This window comes from Coenobita brevimanus, chromosome 100 (genome assembly GCF_032717465.1).
Source record: "Coenobita brevimanus isolate Jiangsu-jjx chromosome 100, ASM3271746v2, whole genome shotgun sequence".
Taxonomy (NCBI): Eukaryota; Metazoa; Arthropoda; class Malacostraca; order Decapoda; family Coenobitidae; genus Coenobita; species Coenobita brevimanus.
Genome location: NC_137053.1, coordinates 59,570,725 through 59,589,501, shown reverse-complemented (window position 1 = coordinate 59,589,501; position 18,777 = coordinate 59,570,725). Strand labels below are relative to the sequence as shown.

Sequence of the window (18,777 nt, the reverse complement as noted above, 5' to 3'; positions counted from 1 at the left end):
AGTGGAAGTGAAAGTGCAGGTCCCAGTTTCCAAGTCAGATGCATCCTCACTAGAACCCGAGGATGAACAACAGAAAGTGACACTTTGGCAAGGTGAATATAAAAAATAACTGTTTGTTTTTATTTTGCATTAAGTTATACTGAAACCATCTTAAGTTTTCTTTCATATGAGCAAATTTATATAATTTCTGGAAGATCTGGATTTTTCAAGATCCAGACAGGGTTATAGCCCCAATTAGTCCGGATCTTTGAGGGTTTACTGTATACTGTATATATACATATATATATATATATATATATATATATATATATATATATACAAACCTGATGTCAGAGCAGAGGGAGTGTGGTCATGTGCACTTTGCCACAAGGGTGTGGGATGCAACTCCACCTTGTGCAGTATTTGTGATAAATAGGAGCATAAGAGGTGTAGAGGTATTTGAGATAACTGCAAAATGATGATTTCATGTATGCGGTGTGTCGGGGAGAGCATGGAGAGATTTTCAGGAGGGAAGAACTGATCTTGCCGGTGTGTCTCTTGTAAGTGTGAGAGGTCTGTTATTTGGGAGACATGTTATGTGCTGGAGGTGGGGCTTGAGCTAACTTTGTGGCTAGGGTAAGGAGAGGTTGGAGAAAGGTCAGGGAGCTGTTGCCTTTCCTGACATTGAGAAGGCTGTCCCCATGTCAAGGAATCTTTGTATGTGGCGTGTGTTAGGACTGTAATGCTGTATGGTAGTGAGATCTGGGCAATAAAGCAAGAGGATATTCTTAGACTCAAACGTACAGAAGTGACACTGATTACAAGGATGTGTAGTGCATCCTTGAATGTGGAGCCTGAAGGGGCTAGGATTATGACTGACGAGGACTGGAGGGAATTGGTCTTGTGATAAGGAGGGGTAGACTGAGATGGTTTGGGCATGTTGAGAGGACAAAGAATGACAATTGGGCATGGAAGGCGAGAAGTATGACTGCTAAGGATAGGGTTGTGAGAGCCAAACTGAAAGGGACCTGGAACAAGGTCTGAGAGTGTGACCTCAGGGATAAGGGACTGCATAGGGAGGCTGTCAGAGATATGAGCAATGTGGAGAGCCTCCATTAACCCCCTACCCACCGGGGGATGGGTATAGCCACCATAAAAGGGGTGGACAGAGAACTACTGGGTGACGGGAGCAGCAAATGTATTCTCACCACAATTTGAAATGGCTGCCTTTTGATCTCGGCACCAAAGGGTAGAAAGATTCCTGTCACCTGATGCAAGTGTACCTCAGTCATCTCTGTGACTTTGCCAGGTGTAGGACGATCTCTTCTGAAACTTCGTCCAATTCCGTTCCCACCTCACAAGGACCCCTTGCCTCATCCACCTCTGCCAAGCCTCATTCCAAGGATACTAGGAAAGGGTTCAGTGATAGTGCCGTAGGGCGTGCCTTGGACGCCATTGTGTCTAGCTTAGCTACTAGTGCAGAAGTTATCACATTGAGAGTAAAGCCAAAGTCATGGCCATTCGAACATGCACGAATACATCCTGCTTCAAGCACCAAAAGTTACTCAGTTACTCATATTCTTCACGTCCTTACTCATCAACATGACCACCTGCAGACCTGGGGATGTTTTCACTCGCAAGAAGAAGAGTTGTTGAGTAATATGGTCTTTAGTTTCTTTCCCTAACTGCTATACTTTCCCAGATATGAAGGTTTGAAAAAAGGCTATTTTGGGAAATATAGTATGGTCATAAGGATGAGGCGACTACACCCAAAACATTCCTGGCCCCTAGGGGGTTAAGTGACCAAGGCCATTGCATGCAAACATGTTTGAGCCTTTATAAACAGTACAATATATATTATATCGTCATCAGCCGTTTGAGTGTTCACTGCAAGACCGGCCTATCCCTACCGAAGTGGGGACGATACAGCCAATATATCTCTACCAAGTGGCCTAGGCTGTCTAGTAGAGATTGTATGTAAGGTGAGAAGTGCTTGTAAGTATAACTGTTGAGTTGGAGTGGCTTTGGATGTGTGTGCAGTTTGTGAACCAAGTGTAATCGGCCCGCGCAAGTCAACTGGGTGCAAGCATACTTTATAATATGCGACACTGGTTCAACCACAGCACCCCTGACGTCCGCCAAAGCAGTTAGTGGCCAGAAGAACGCTCCCAAAGTTTATTACCCTGGCAGGGCATGAACCCTCGTTCTTCAGTTTACGAAAACACACACTTTACCATTGTACCACAGAGGTTCCATATATATATATATAAAAGTCCAATTCTTCGGCATCCAATTCCCCGGCAAATCTGACATTTCGGCAGTTTTGAGAAATAGTCTCATTTACGAAAATCTCTGATCGTTCGGCAGATTTTCCAATTTTTTTCGTCCCCTCTACTGCTGGGGATTTCTTCCAGCAGTAGCAGACTCCAATCAACCCCTTCTATTGTACTATTGTAAATAAGGAACCTACTATAAGTTTAGGTAAGTGCATGTGAACTTGTAGGCCTACTGTATCATTACATTTATATACAGTATGTTCACTAATTTCTTTATTTTTCATATTCATGTATAGTACTGTATTCATTACAGTATTGTACAGTAACAAACAGTATACAGTACTCTCTCCAAACATATTTGTAATGATATGAGTAGTGATGATAGTGTTCACCGAAACATATAAGGTACTGAGTGGGTAGGGTTTTTGATAATTCGGCAATTTTGATATTTCGGCACTTGCCTGGTCCCATAGATGCCAAAAAATAGGACTTCTACTGTATACAGTGTATATATAATCTCCATCCATCCATCCATCATCCAATCCTATGCCGCCCCATGAGGAGCATAGGAGCCCGGGGCCAGGCAAACTGGTCCTGACAGTTAAGATGAGAGTGACCTGCCTCACTCATCCCTGAGTGGCATTACATGAGCAACAAACTGCATCCACCCCTTGGATATAACCCTCCACAGACTCAATCCGATTGGAGCACCTTAATTACCCACTAAACCACCAGGTGCCATAATTTGGTTATGTGGTTACCACCCAGCATAGCACTGTAAATGGTTTCCTGGCGTACAGGAAACCATCTATATACGTATATGAATAGAAAGATAAAGCACTTTTGGTACAGTATATCCAAGGTTGAGTTACTTTGAAATTTCTTGCCTTGTTAGTACCCAAACAGAAGTCCAGGGGAAAAAAAAAAAGTTAATGAAATGACTGTAAAAGGAAACTTTTTCTTTCACTCTTCACAAGCTTCCATTAAATTTACATATTTCTACACACACAATTGCATACAGTTTGAGCAGCAATGTTTTATTTTTTTTTAGTATGATACTAAACTGCAGTACAATACTGTACTATACAGACACAGTACTAGGTACAGAGTCAAGTTTTATAAGTTCACAGTATTGATACAATAGCTGCCACAAGGTATGGGCAATTGCCTCTACAAAACTCAGTGGATAATCATGGTACAGGATTATGAATACAATTTACAATCAAAATAGAACTACCACATATCAGAAAAAGTATAACAAAATAATATTGTTAAAAGATACATTTTATGATTTGTAAGAAAAAATAAGATAAATAAATAAAAAGTTCATAAAGTGCTGTACCTGGTGGAAAATTTTCTCTTAAATAAACTTCAACACAAATAAATGCATAATTAACTACACTGACACAATACAGTTGGTACTGCATACCACAGAAACAATTAGCCAAGCCAGACATAATCAACTAATTTCCCAGGGAGTGGCATTTTTCTGTAATAAATGCAAGAGAGATGCAAAGCAGCTTTTTAGCTTAATTCACTTCTATTAATTTAAGTCCAAATGAAGATAACAGAGATCATACATTCAGGAACCTATCAGTGGAGCTTTGGCATTATCTTGTACTCTTCCTCACACTTACAGCAGTAACTAGACACAGATGCATACAACACTATAATGCAGTATCCTCCCATGAAAAAAGCATATTCACACAGTACTGCAGAGCAACAAAGCCAACAAAAACATATTAAGCCAATAATAACAAAAAAATAATAATTCTTTCATTATTCTTATACACTGTTTAGAAGTACAATGCCAGGACTGTACTTTTATCAGGAAATAGGTTATTCTACAGCAAGGAAATATACAAGTTTCTTCTTTGGACTAAGCAGCTTGAGAATCAACACAGCAACACCAACATGACTGCAAATAATGTATACTGCAGTTCATAATATCACCTGAGACCTTCCATTTGTGAATTTCTTTCCCCAAGGTGTAAATATGTGCTCTGAGTTAAGAGACACCATGTATTGTACTCGAGGAGGAATCCATCAGTAATAACTACTGTACATATCATATTATGATGTCTACAATCCAAAACAAACCACAGCTTCAGACTTCCCAGTAAGGCAACAAAATGGTGAAGGGGAGGCAGTACACCTGGCAATGTGAATGCTTCAGTGCACTACTTTATACAGTACTGATGCATTTGCTAAGATTTTCACCAGTATTATATTACATTCATTTTTACACACTTTCTTTCATTACACACAGATTGAGATTCTTAGTATCAGATTATGTGTCAGGTAACTCAGGATACAACACAGACCTAATCTTGCTTGCTATTTACCAAAAGAGATCAGTTAGATTGCTGAGACAATGCTTTATTTAATGAGAGCTGAAATTCTTGCTTGTCTGTAATACTGTACACTATGATGGAAATAACATTCTCATGGATACTATATCTATCCAACTATCTACTGCCTGACACTGTATCCAAATTTAGGGAAGCAGTTACACGAAACTGCAATGATATAAAAGTCATTAACAACTGTTCTTCCTTGCTAATCCCAACAATGCATATGGTAAAATGCATAAATTATCATAAACAACGTAATGAAAAATGCCGATGATATACTTAAAACAAAACAAAGAATAAATATATTGCATGCTTATGATTTGCAAATCTAGACAAAATCATTTTTATATACATATTCAGCTTTCACACTAAAGCAATGACTTTGCCTAAAAAATATACCGTAACAACTATATACAACAATCCATGGTAAAGAAACTACAGTATCTTGACTTGACTAGGTATGGTGAGGCAGCACTAACATGAATCATACAAAAGTACAATAATAACAATAACAAGCTAATTGGCAAAATTATAATACTTGTATAATAATCACTGCATAACAAACAAACATTAAGTCAATTCAAATAATCTGAAAACATAAGTCAGTCTACAACAGGTAGTCCTCTTAATTTACAATAAACAAGTCCTACAGAAGGTTATAACAGCCAAATTTGGGGACAGTGGTAAAATGTGAATGAAAGTTTATTACTCAGTTCAGGAATAACTTCAGTCGGAAAGGATTCCACACAATTAATATAATATATAATTATTTAAGTGAGTAATGAAATGGAAAATTTTTTACCAAGTACTAGGATTTAAAATTATGACTGCGATGCTCTTTTAACATTTCATATTGCACCAACACTCTCTTTCCTATCTCATAACACTGTTACCATTTTATGAAGGTGACTATTCAAGGTCCAGTCAGCACTCAATCAGCACTGCTCCCTGGCTCATCATCCTCCCCTTGTCTTCGGGCCTGACGTCTGTTCCTCCAGCGCTCGGCAAATGATGCTGTAAATAGTTTGCCACTCATCAGTGACATTCAAAACACTGATCTTCATTTATGGCTAACACTATTAAAAATGAACATGTCATGAGTGACTGACTTGAAGAACATATATAAGTAAGAGGGAGAGGCAGAAGAGGAGGGGAAAACCAAAGATGGGATGGAGGAATGGGGTGGAGAGATATATGAGAGAAGGGGTATGAGTTGGAGAAAGGGCAGCCAAATGGCAGAAGACAGGGTGATGTGGAGGCGATCTGTTTGAGGCCACTCCCTTACGAGATTAAGGCATCTTGCAACTGATAGACAGATGTCCACCAACAAGATATCCTAAAAGTTCATGGTGAGTGAGAGGTTCTGTACTAATGTTTGAGTGTATGGTGTCCATATGACTGCTTAATATATACATTTATGTACTAAAAGGAAAAGTTTATAGTTAAGTACATGGTAAAAGATATCCCATGTCCTCCTACGCTGAATACTGTGGTCAGGCATTAACGAGAAATTTAAAAGGATGTCACTGTTAAGACAGAGTTAATGGCTATTGCTTCTAACCTTTTCAATACAAAACACTTCACCTACCATGAATAAAATATTCTGGCCATCACAAGAATAAAATATACAACATGTCATCATACAGATGTGGTTACACTACAAGAGGCAACTCAGAAAAGTTACATTTTGGTATGAGATTAAGCCATATTAAAGCAACAGGTTAGAGTCAGATTATGGCAAAAGACTAAATTTAGATCAGAGTACAAGATCAGACAGAATAAGGCAACATATTAGCAATGGGCTAGATTAAGTAACAGTAAAGTCAGACTAAGGCACCAGATTAGTCAGATTACAACAGATTAGATTAAGGCAACAAATTAGTCAGATTAACCCTTAAAGACTGCAAATCTCCCAGCCCCCCTATCCTCAGATCCACAAAATGGGTCCAATTTTTGAACCAACACCTAGGTAAAACTTTTTCTTACAGGTTTCAAGAGCTTGAATTTACACACCTGAAAATGTATGTATTCACTCTCACATGACTTACGGTTACTGCAATATTGATCGTCAAAGAATGTCAGAAATAAAAGTTGTTACCCCTTATGTATAGAGAGAGAGAAAAAAAACTGCACCAAAATAATTTTGATCTTATAGACTTGAAGAGCTTGCTTTTACACACCTGAAAATGTAGATTTCACCCTCATATGTCTAATGGTTACTGTACAAAAAAAAAAAAAAAAAAAAAAAAAAAGTCACTCACTACAAGTGAGAATAGGACATCCTTGAGAAATAATTAGGAACAGGGAGGTGGAGGGAGTGTGGGGGGACATCAGGAGGGAGGGGAAAGGGAGGGAATATGTCAGCCACACACAACCAACACTGTCTAGAGGGGGTATGGAGGGTAGTTTAGGTGGGAGGGGACACAGAGGGTAGGATCCAATGGGGTAAACGGAGGTGGAGAGATAGCCTGGGGAGGGGGCCAGATCATGCTTTCCACTACCTGGTCTCTTAGTTCCCATTGGCCAGGTCCCATATATGTCATAAAAGACGTGGTGCCATCTACCACCAGTTTTTGGTAGTCTCTGTACCATCGACAGCCATAGGACTTTATGCGGTGTTTTCACAAGTCATCTGACTGCTGTAGGTCTTTAGGGGTTCAGGCAACAGACTACATTCAAATGAAGAAAACAAATTACAGTCATATTCAGGCAAGAGATTAGAGTCAGATTATCCACAACACTAGTGCACTGAAAAAGGAAGATAAAAAAAAACTGAAAATTTTCACCTCTGTTTCCTATACAGCGGGACACCATTAACTATGCTGGGTGGTAACCATATAACCAAATTATGGCACCTCGTGGTTTACTAGCTGATTAAAGTGCTCCAATCGGACTGAGCCTGGGCTGGTTATATCCATAGAGTAGTTGCAGTTTACTGCTCACGTAATGCCGTTCGGGGATGAGTGAGGCTGGTCACTCTCATCTTAAATGTCAGGACCACCTTGCCTAACCCCAGGCTCCTACACTTTTCATAGGGCAACACAGGATTGGATGATGATCATGATGATGACACTTATAGATAACAAAACAGTAATGGAGCCATGATATAAACATGATGACACAGGAAACACTGTGGCTTGTCAGTAAGTATAGAATCATCTGAGGGCAACACTAAACTGAGTGAGTGGAGGGTGGGTGCTCCCATCTACCACCTCATACCTTCTAAACATTATGAAATTTGTATTGTCCTTTAACATTTTTACTGGAATTAGAAAAAAGAATCAACAATCAGTCCCATTCTCTCTGGAAAAGTTAAAGCAAATTTAACTCTCCCTATCTCAACAAAGGAGGCTGGTGGACTGCAGAAGTAGGGGAATTTCAGCCTGCAGTCCACCAGGTCCAAATGAGCATGGAGCCAAAGAACAACATAGCAATTAAAGTACTGAAAGCTCTCTAACAATAAATAATTCTCTCTCTCTCTTCTCTTTTTCTTAACCACAAACAACAATGGACAACTCACTTCCTCGCCTGATTTGATTAAGTGATGCCAACATGCGAATCATGAAGGTGGCTGGAACAGTGATGGTGTCTCGTGTCTCTTCCAACAGAGCTTCATTGCGCTGGGTGATCTGTCAGGATGGGATGAAGATACCAAGTGATAATACCTTAAATAAAAACAAACTATCACAGATCAATTCAATATAAGACAAGCATATCTCCCATATAAATATGGTCTTTTCCTTTCAACAACATCAACGTAACTAATACATACATACCTCATCTAATCCTATGTTGCCCCATGAGAAGCGTATAAGCCCAGAGCTAGGTATGCTGGTCCTGACATTTAAGATGAGAGTGAACAGCCTCATTCATCTCTGAGTGGCATTACTGTATCTATCTATCTATCTATCTATCTACTGCCAGACGCCATAATCCCGTAAGGGGTGGCCGTTTGACTTTGAGTTATTTATTTTACAGGGAGGGGCACTAACCCTCCACCAACCCACTTGCTGATACGTAGGGAGCACGTATAGTTTGGTTATATGGTTGCCACCCAGCGTTGTAAATGGTTTCTTGGCTTACAGGAAACCATTTGGTTTGTCACTCAATGTAAAGCCACATATAAAGGAAAGAAAAACAATAAGAAGTGACAGGAAAGATGGGAGAAACAGGAAGAGAGGAGGGCAGGCACAGAAAATGAATGACAAAGGCTAAAGAAGAAGTAGGCAGCACTACATCAAGTGAGTGGATGATGGTCGCCACCATCTACCACTAGTGGCATTATGTGAGCAATAAACCCCAACCACCCTTGGGATATAAACCTCCACATACTTAATCTGATTGGAGTGTCTTAATTACCCACTAAACCACCAGGTGCCATAATTTGGTTATATGGTTACCACCCAGCATAGTACCATAAATGGTTTCCTGGCATACAGGAAACCATTTGGCTTGTTACTCAGTGTAGAGTCACCCACAGGCAAAGGGAAGAGGAATGAATGAAGGAAAGGAAGACAAGAGGAAGGATGGAAGGAAAGAAGGAAAGGGCAGACACCCAAAGCAGCACTACATCGAGTGAGTGGATGGTGAGCGCCCCCACTTACCTATATATATATATATATACAGTAATCCCTCTAATATCCGAACGCCCAATAACCGAACATCCCCACTAACTGGACATAATCGTCCCGGGATCCAATATTCCCAAAATGGTCCGGGGGGGGGGGATTTCCCGCCTGTAATTTGAACTTGGTGCGCGGGGCGCGGGACAGCTTTGTTGTGGCGCGTCATTCCTCTGACGTCCGCTAGAGCGCCCCTGCATCCTCCCCACTTTCCGCCTGTCTCTCGTCGCGAGTGAATGCTCGTCGTCATGGCTGCCCACGTGCTCGCTTTTGTGGTGGTGCCTTACCTGCTGCAGGCACTCCTGCTGCTCTCATGCCTCTCCTTCATGTGTGTGATGATGGCCCCGCCACCTGAGAAGAGGAAGAGAGTGGTGTTGACTCTGGAGAAGAAACGGGAGATATTGGAGAAAGTAGATGCAGGGTGGTCTTCTTCCCACATCCTCCGCGAGTTCAACCTGGCCCGATCTACTTTGTTTGATATTAAGAGATCCTGAGACAAACTCATGCAGTACACGGCTGACTTCTCGTCGAGAAGCAAACGCAACGTGGAGAGGAAGGTGATGTTTACTCCCAAGTTTGCTGAAGTCGACCGCTCCACGTTGATTTGGTATCGACAGCAACGTGCTGCTGGTGTGATGGTACGTGGTACAGAGCTGAAGGCTGCTGCTGAGAAGTTTGCCAGGCTTCACAACGCCCTAGACTTCAAGGCATCTGAGGGTTGGCTCTTCACGTTCAAGTTACGGCATGGCATTACCAACTGTACAGCTCATGGCGAAGCTTTGGACACTAACGAGGATGGAGTTGACGAGTTTCGGCACAAGGTGAAGGGCTTGATCGACAGGGAGGGCCTCACTCTTGGTCAAATATACAATGCTGAAGAAACTGGTTTATTCTATCGCTCTTTGCCAATGAACACTCTAGCCGAGGAGACGGAGAAGCGTGTACCTGGCCGCAAGCTCTCCAAGCAACGGATATCTGCTTTGTGTTGTGCCAATGCTAACGGCATGCACCGGCTTAAGCCCGTCATTGTTGGCCGCGCAAAGCAGCCTCGGTGTCTTCGTGGGGTGATGGATGTCCTTCCTGTCGTCTGGTACCATTCTTTGAAGGAATGGTTTACAGCCCAGTTCTTCAAAGACTGGTTCCACCGCCATTTCGTCAAGGAGGTCGTACATTACCAGACGGAGAAACTGGGAATCCCACGCGACCAGGTAAAGGCCCTCCTTCTCCTCGACAATGCGCCTGCCCACATGCGCGACAAGGACTTGGTAGCTGAGAATGGGTGCATTAGGTGCATGTTTCTGCCACCTAATACGACTGCTCTCATCCAACCAATGGACCAAGGAGTGATCGTGGCAATGAAGAGGCTGTACCGAAGGAAGTTCCTGGACAAGGTGATGGTTGTTCTCGAGGACGAGGACGAGCGCAGGGAGGGATGGGACACGCGAGGCCAGCGGACTTTGGAAAACCTTCGCCACTACAACATCAAGTCTGCAATCTACAACTGGGCCAGTGCATGGAAGGAAATCCCTGTCAAGACTCTAGAAAATGGTTGGTCTCGTCTGCTTCTCGGAACGGATGTGGAGTACGATTTCCTAGGTTTTGACGTGGATGACTTCCATGAACATCTATGTACGCATGGCGACGATGTTGATGTGGACGACGTGCGTGAGTGGCTGGATGACGACGAGGGCGATCCTGTGTATCAGACCCTGTCCGATATTGAGATCGCATCTTCAGTTGCAGGTGTCAGTACCCAACTTGAAGATTCCGACGAGGACGGCGACGATGATGCGGACTCCTCTCAGCATGACACAACTCCAGCCATCCCCAAGCTGAGTGCACTCCGGGAACACCTAGAGTTCGTTCTGGACTACCTGGAACACCCGGACTACGACAGGGAGATGGGGCCCTTGAGACTTGTGGAGGAAGTGCATGCTTTCAGGCAGCGCATCATTAATCGTCAGAATCGTCGTTCCTTGCGTCAATCGACGACTGACAGTTTTTTCAGGCCCGTGACCCCTGCTGTGCCCAGCCCTGGCTCCACTCCGTTGCCTCCCCAAGACAGGCCATCATGCTCCAAGCCACAGCCCAGCACATCAGCCACGGTGGAGTCACAGCTCGATGTGAGTTTGCATCTGTCTTCAGAGTTGTCTGCAGTGGGTACGCCATCACCACGACCCAGCGACGCACCCCTAGGTCACCTGCCAGCGATACTCTCGGACTCTGACAGTGAATAGACGCCAAGAACTTCTCCACTAGACCACACAGGAATTTACAGTGTTGTGCAGTGAAAAAAACAGTGCATTGTGTTAAGGATTTACAGTTGTGAGTGAAAAGACAAACAATTTTTGGACTAAATTTAACATAAATAGACTTGTGTGTTTTTGCTTTAGAAAATGGTTATAACAGTGGAAAGACTTAAAGTGCAGAGTGCAACACTTATTAAGTTACAATGGACCATAAGTTAGACAAGAGTGAACACTGTGAAGAGAATGGACTTCTGAGTGCAAATGACTAACTTCAGTGCAAGATTTCAAGAACAGTGTACTGCAAGTGCTTCAGGAAATCCTTCTTACTGTCACAGTCTGAGAGGAGGCGGTTATTCATCGAGATGGCCATGGACTTGCTGTAAGTAGGCAGAATGTTTCATACTGTACTCTACTGTATTTTCCATACTATACTTACCTCAAACACCTCATTTCACTCTTTTATGTCCCTTATTGGTGTGAATATGCTGTGTCTTAGGTGCTATGCATGTGCAGTAGGGAGGTGTTTTTCTGAGTCAGGCTAGGTTAGGGTCCATAACTACCAGTCCAGGAGCCAGGGACTTGTAAGTACCCAGAATGTTGAATATTGTATGAACCTACCTCAAAAACCTCATTTTATGCTTCTTTTGCATTTATTTCAGTCTTTTATATCCCTTATTGGTGTGATTTGGGTCTTAAATAGGTGCTATGTATGTCCAGAGGGAGTTGTATGGGTGTTTTTCTGAGTTAGGGTCCATAAGTACAAGTTCAGAAGCTGGGGCCCAATATCCGAACAGGACCACTATCTGGACCTGCCTATGGCTCTATTACGTCGGATATTGGAGGGATTACTGTGTGTGTGTGTGTATATATATATATATATATATATATATATATATATATATATATATATACATATATATATATATATATATATATATATACATATATATATATATATATATATATATATATATATATATATATATACATATATATATATATATATATATATATATACATATATATATATATATATATATATATATATATATATATACTATATAAATATAGTAGAACCCCGGAATTTGTATGCCTCTCTACTTGTACAACTCGGTTTTTGTACAGCTTTTTCATCCAAAAATCGCTCCAGTTTTCATATGGCAACCTGCTATTCGCACTAAGAGATGTGGCATCGTGGGTGCCATGTGGTCCCCAGTCCTGCTTTGTCTTCCACCAGCTATGCATCAGTCATACAGGCTCCATTAAACTTTGTGATAAATTATGTATTTTTGTTAGAAAATTGTACATAATCATGGGCCCTAAGAAGATTAGTGAGTCGGCTGGAGCTAAAAGAAAAGCAAGAACAACAATTGAGCTGAAAAACGAACTCTTTGCAAAGTTTGAAAGTGGAACCCAAGCATCTCCCCAGCCCCAAGCACCTCCTCATCCAAAAAGACAGAGAAGAGAGAGAAACACCAGAAGGGCAGTTACCTACAGTTTTCATGGAAGGTGACTCCCCTTCCAAAAACTAACACCCCTCCTCCTCCTCCTCTCCACATCCATCCACTTAAGCCATCAGCTCTCCTCAGTACATGTAAGATGCAGTAAAATTATCATTTATATCATCTACAGGGTATAGTTCTTTATTTTAAATGTTTTATGTATGGATTAATGCAAAATACATTGTTTCTCATGGAAAAAAATGATGCGGTTTTCGAACAATTCGCAACTTGTACAGCCTCCAGGAACGAATTGTGTACGAATTCCGGGGTTCTACTGTATATGCCGGTATATATATATATATATATATATATATATATATATATATATATATATATATACACCCACCCACCCATGAGAGAGAGGGAGGGGGGGGGTTAGCACTACATCAAGTGAATGAATGATGGGCACTCCCACCTACCACTCTTCCACCCTTAAAAAATTCTGCACTACAGTAGCCTAGCATTGAGTCTCTATACCTCTCAAGTGGTAATAGGTGATTGGTTGTTACTACTGTATTTTCATACAATCCATATTCTTGTACTACTGCCACCCACCTCCCTGGCTTTCTCCTGGTCAAAATATGGTTCTTCACATGTGGGTGCCCAGAGTTTCACATCATAATCTATCCCCGAAGTGGCGAGGACAGGAAGGGTAGGGTGTGGTTGAAGGCAGTTGACCACATGGCGGTCAGCCTCCCACAGCATCACTAGCCGTCCAGTTGTTCGCTCCCACGCAAACACACGGCCACAGTCTGACCCGGACATCACATGAGAGTCACCCCAGAAGCATGCTTCTTTGATCATAGTCCTATGGAGGATGAAGAATTTTTAATGCATCAAGGAAACTTATTTTTTTTATGCAAAACTTTTAGATGTCTAAAAGACCACATAGATACAAGGAAACGTTATGCAAACTATTATTCACATCTACCGGCATATACAGTACAGTAAATTAATCATCACATATGCAGAAAAAAAAAATGCACTGAAATTCTAATACTGTACTCTACAATCTACAGATGATAAAAACAACCTGTATATTACTGCTTACATGACTAGTGCTAAGTTACTTTAAAGAACATGGCTGCAACAGGCATAAAAGATGTCTATTTTTGTACATAAAACTGTTCTGATGAATTTAGATTCCTGGAATTTATAACATCCAATATAGGGTTGGAGATAATGCACAGTGATGTTACCAGGAATGTAGAAAATTGACCCATGCAGTGAATAAATAAAGCAGGATATGCAACTGCTCTCAGTTAAGTTTTATGGATATTCAAATTACAGGTTATATGATTTTTTTTTAATGTACAATACATTAATGTACTAGAACAATATGTAGAAGAAGGAGCTGGTGTAGTAACCTTGCATTGCGGTGTCCCTTGTAGCACTGTTTGACAGAAGCCTGAGGAACCATGGCCTCAGCTTGACCTCCTACTCCCGGGGCTCGCTCTCCTCTTGCTCGCTGCACTGCACGCTCAATGGCACTTGCCATGCGAGCACTTGCAGTCCTACAAACAAAGTGACAATGTGATCAATACAACAAGGAAAAATATTTTTCATTACAGAACATCTGTACAGTGTATACTCACTGCTTCAAGCTAACCAATCCTAACACAGTATAATAGCAGTGTAAATAAAACTAATTATGGCAACTTGTTATCCATTTACTTTTGGGTCTACAAATATAGTATCTACATACTAAGTCTTTAACACATACAACAATATGATGAATTCTGGACAAAATGAAGCTTGGACATTGTTGGAGGGGCACACGTCAAGAGTGAAAGCATGAAATGAGTTATTTGAGAGAAGCTTGAGCAGTCACACGGAGATACAGATTGACAAATGAGGATGTAAAGGAGCGTTGTGGGGTGGATGTGGATGTGACAGGAAGCATTAGGAGAAACACACTGAGGTGGTTTGGCCATGTGGAGAGGATGGAGAGTGAGAGACTGACAAGAAGAGTGTAGGTGAGTGATGTGGAGGGGAAGAGAGGGAAGAGGAGGCCAAGGATAAGATGGGGGGATGGAGTGGAAAGGAATATGAGAGAGGAGGGTGTGAGTTGGGAACAGGGCAGTGAAATGGCGGGTGACAGGACGACGTGGAGGTGATTTGTTTGTGGCCACCCCGTATGGGATTAAGGTGTCTGGCAATAGATAGATAGACTAGAACTGACACCAAAGTCTGCAAATATTTACTTGTGTGATTAGTATGCAGTTATTTATGTCTTTTCAGTTACAATGAACACTGGAGTAATGGTGAATCATATACAATATGGCTGAAAAGGTATGACTCACTCTTTTGCAGCTATGCTTTCATTTCTATGTAAACATTGCACAATTGTGTTCACCTGAGAGAATTCCTAGCAGTCAGAGTTTCAGCTATCTTGATTAAGCCCTTCTCTACACCTTGGTATTCTAAAACAACACTCAAAATTTTTTTATATATGAAAACTGAATACACAAATCAGGCTCATGCAATCATGACAATACAAATCATTCATTCATCCATTTATTCTGGATAAAGGCCCCTAGCACACAGAACAAGTACCAAAGGTAGCACATTTGTGAAGCAAATGCACTGCCCTGTACTGCCAAAGTTGTACAGTACTGTATCACTCCCAGTTTAATTTGCACTGAGCAGGAAACCATTTACTACACTGGGTGGTAACCATATAACCAAATTATAGCACCCGGTGATTTACTGGGTAATTAAGGCACTCCAACCGGACTGAGCCTGTGTAGGTTTATTTTCAAGGGGTGGTTGGGGTTTACTGCTCACATAATGCTACTCAGGGATGTGTGAGGCTGGTCACTCATCTTAAATGTCAGGACCAACTTGCCCAGCCCCGGGCTCCTATGCTCCTCATGGGGCAACAAAGGATCGGATGATGATGATGATGACAGCCTACACAAAACTCCACCCTTTCCCATAACTTTTTTTTACTACTGTTTCCTATATAGTACAGTACACCCTCATTTTGCAAAGTATAATGAGAAATTACCACACAAAGCAAACTGTACACACTGTTCCATAAAAAACAATATTTTTTGGTTAATGTGTCTAATAAAATTTACAAACATCCCCAAAGTCCCCCTTTTTGGCCTTCTTGAAAAATTACCCCCCCCCAAACACATGTCATTTGCCATTAGAAACAGTGAATGAACAGGAATATAATGGTAATAAGTGGCCAATGAGTAGAATTATTATTAACCAGTAAGTGGAATTTTAATTAACCTCTAACCCCTTAAGGGCTAAGGCTAGTCTCAAAACCCTAAAAGTCACTCCCAAGATTTGTCAAAGGAGGTATTTTTAATGTTGGTACAGAAGAACTGAGTGCTGATCGGCTATTTTGCTGTGCAAAATGTGCTGTTGCCTTGTAAAATGAGTTGGGGTAGAGGCTGATTGTGCCATGTAAAATATGTACTGCGTAAACATAACCCATGCAAAATGAGGATCTACTATATCTGATATACAGCAAGCTCTTAATTATCCATCATCGCAATATCCGACGCAGCTGTCATGGCTCGATTAAAGCAATATCTGGCTAAATTATGCAACATCCAGTGCCAAAACAGGATGTAACTGGTGGTCCAGTACGATACCTGGCGCTGAGGTGTCTCAACCAGCTCATAAGCAGTAACCTACTGGTGCCAGGGGGAAATCCCAGAACTCAGGAACCCATGAAAATGCCCACTACATGACAGACAATCAGAACTCATCTTGGGCGTGGCTCATCCAGTGCACCAAGAATACTGCTGTGCCCTCATTCTTGCCCATGGATGTCACAGAGTCAAGACATGCCTGTGTGCTCCACTCTTCTGACCATGCAGTCACAAAACCCTGGTGCACAGACAATTCTGTGGCATCCTATGTTCGAGCTACTGTACTGTATTGTATTGCAAAGATAATGGCCTGTAAGTGCTCCTGTCCTAGTGCTCTACTGTGATTGCTAAACTGCCCCAGAGCTGTATTGTGTACTGCACTGTACTGTACTGTTTATGAGTAAAGCCCCAAGTGCTGTTTTTCCCCAATGAGGCCAACACTTGGTGAGTACGTACAATAGTACTGCACACTCTGCACAGTACTGCATTACTGTACTGTATCATTACTGTATTGCTTTTATATGCTTAGTTTTCACCTTTTACTCATGGTAAAGTTTTTAGGATAGAGGGTTGAGATGGACAGAATCACAACATCCAGCTCAAAGCTGCATGTGTTGAGCTTGACATGCAATATTTGGCGTTTCATGTTACTCGGCATAGGGCTTGGTTGCATTACAATGGATAATTGTCAGCTTCCTGTAATTTTCTTATTTGAGTTCACTTTGTGCTAGAGTGGGACACCTTCACTGGTGCCAGATGCAAGAGGGTTGTTCTGCTTCTTGGTTATAAAATACAAACACCCCTCAAGTCCCCTCCTAGTTCTCGAAAGGAAGATGGTGAGATGCAGGAGGACAGCTTTAGCATGTAGTCTACTGGGTAAGCTTGTGGTCCTAGCAAAAACATATGATTCTTATTATCCATCCTGACACCATGGGTGTTCATACTGTCCACAAAAGGGAAAGTGTCTGGTAGTTGTGTCAGAGTGACACATAAAATAACAGTGAAACAACTGATGTAAAAGAAGAGAGGATAGAGGATTTAAACTAGAATGATATGGAAGTAGAATGATCTGACATATGTGAAGCAAAGCTGGATAACTGAATATCCTCAGAAGAACTGAGATGATGGCTGCAAGTGGAAAGCTCCAGGAAGGAAACAGAAAGGAAGATAATGAGATGGTTTAAACATACTCAGAGGACGGACCATGGGAGTTGGGTGAGGTGTGGTAGTACTGAGGTACCGAACTGTAGATGATGAGGTAAACCGAGGAAGACATGGAATGAGATGATGCATGCTGACCCCACTACTAGAGGTGTTACTGAGAGTTGTGCAGACATATAGAGCAAGGCGAAGAGTCATAAAGCAGGATTTAAACTGAAAATAATCATCATGAAAAATACCTCTCAAATACAGTATACTAAGATGCAGTATTGGTCATAATATGTGATCTGATGAGCTTGTTTATATGAAAGCCACAATGAAGGTACTAATGGTTTGGAAAGGTACACTGGAGACTACAATATTTCACAGCTATTCTTGACTGTAATACCCTCCTTTTTTGTGTTCTAGCTGCCGTTTCTTCCTCTTCATGATGAATGATAAATACAATACAGTGCCCATTACCAAAAGCGCTCTCTTCTCTATCTATGATCAGGCACAATTTTTTGTGGTCTTATTCTTCTCTACAGAATTCAGCCAGTTGTGTCCATCTGAGTACTGTTTGCTGGATTTGGCCTGTCAGGCTAGAGAAAACATGACTGGGATTGACTGAAAAAGAGGGTGTTCTTTATCTAGAATGTTTTGTCCAGCCACTGACATTTGTTCTGTTAATGGATGGCTTATGCAACAGCAGTTTAACATCAAAGAATACTATTCAGCTGAAGAACTACTGGCAACCAAATGATTAATGGCTAGAGAGTGAAAGAAGCAGGAGGACAGGGTTTTTGACTTATGGAAGCGTCCATCTAATCTGCCCCCTACTTACAGTATATCTGAAAACTTGTTATTAGCATAAAACTGTTGCTGTTAGTGGGACTGAGATTCCATGGGTATTAATGTCAGTACAACAGGAGGACAGCTGGATACATGAAAACAGTAATGCATTACCAAACCACAAGCATCATCATTCCTGCCATTGTTTCCACCTAAAATGGGGTGAGGTAGGATGCAGAGAAAACACAAAAT

The 18,777-nt window shown here is 41.5% G+C and overlaps 1 protein-coding gene across 1 annotated transcript in view; it reads right to left on the bottom strand.

Moving 5' to 3' along the window:
• Positions 1-5,258: 5,258 nt before the first annotated feature.
• The window catches only part of LOC145414564 (DDB1- and CUL4-associated factor 6-like), a 53,257-nt gene continuing 39,738 nt past the window's right edge, over positions 5,259-18,777 (bottom strand). Inside the window, exons 11-14 of the mRNA XM_080284083.1 lie at positions 14,350-14,496; positions 13,538-13,790; positions 8,130-8,238; positions 5,259-5,623 (exon numbers count right to left, since the gene is read on the bottom strand). Coding sequence (XP_080140209.1) covers positions 5,541-5,623; positions 8,130-8,238; positions 13,538-13,790; positions 14,350-14,496 — 592 coding nt within the window. The 3' untranslated portion in view covers positions 5,259-5,540. The remainder of the gene's footprint in view (positions 5,624-8,129; positions 8,239-13,537; positions 13,791-14,349; positions 14,497-18,777) is intronic.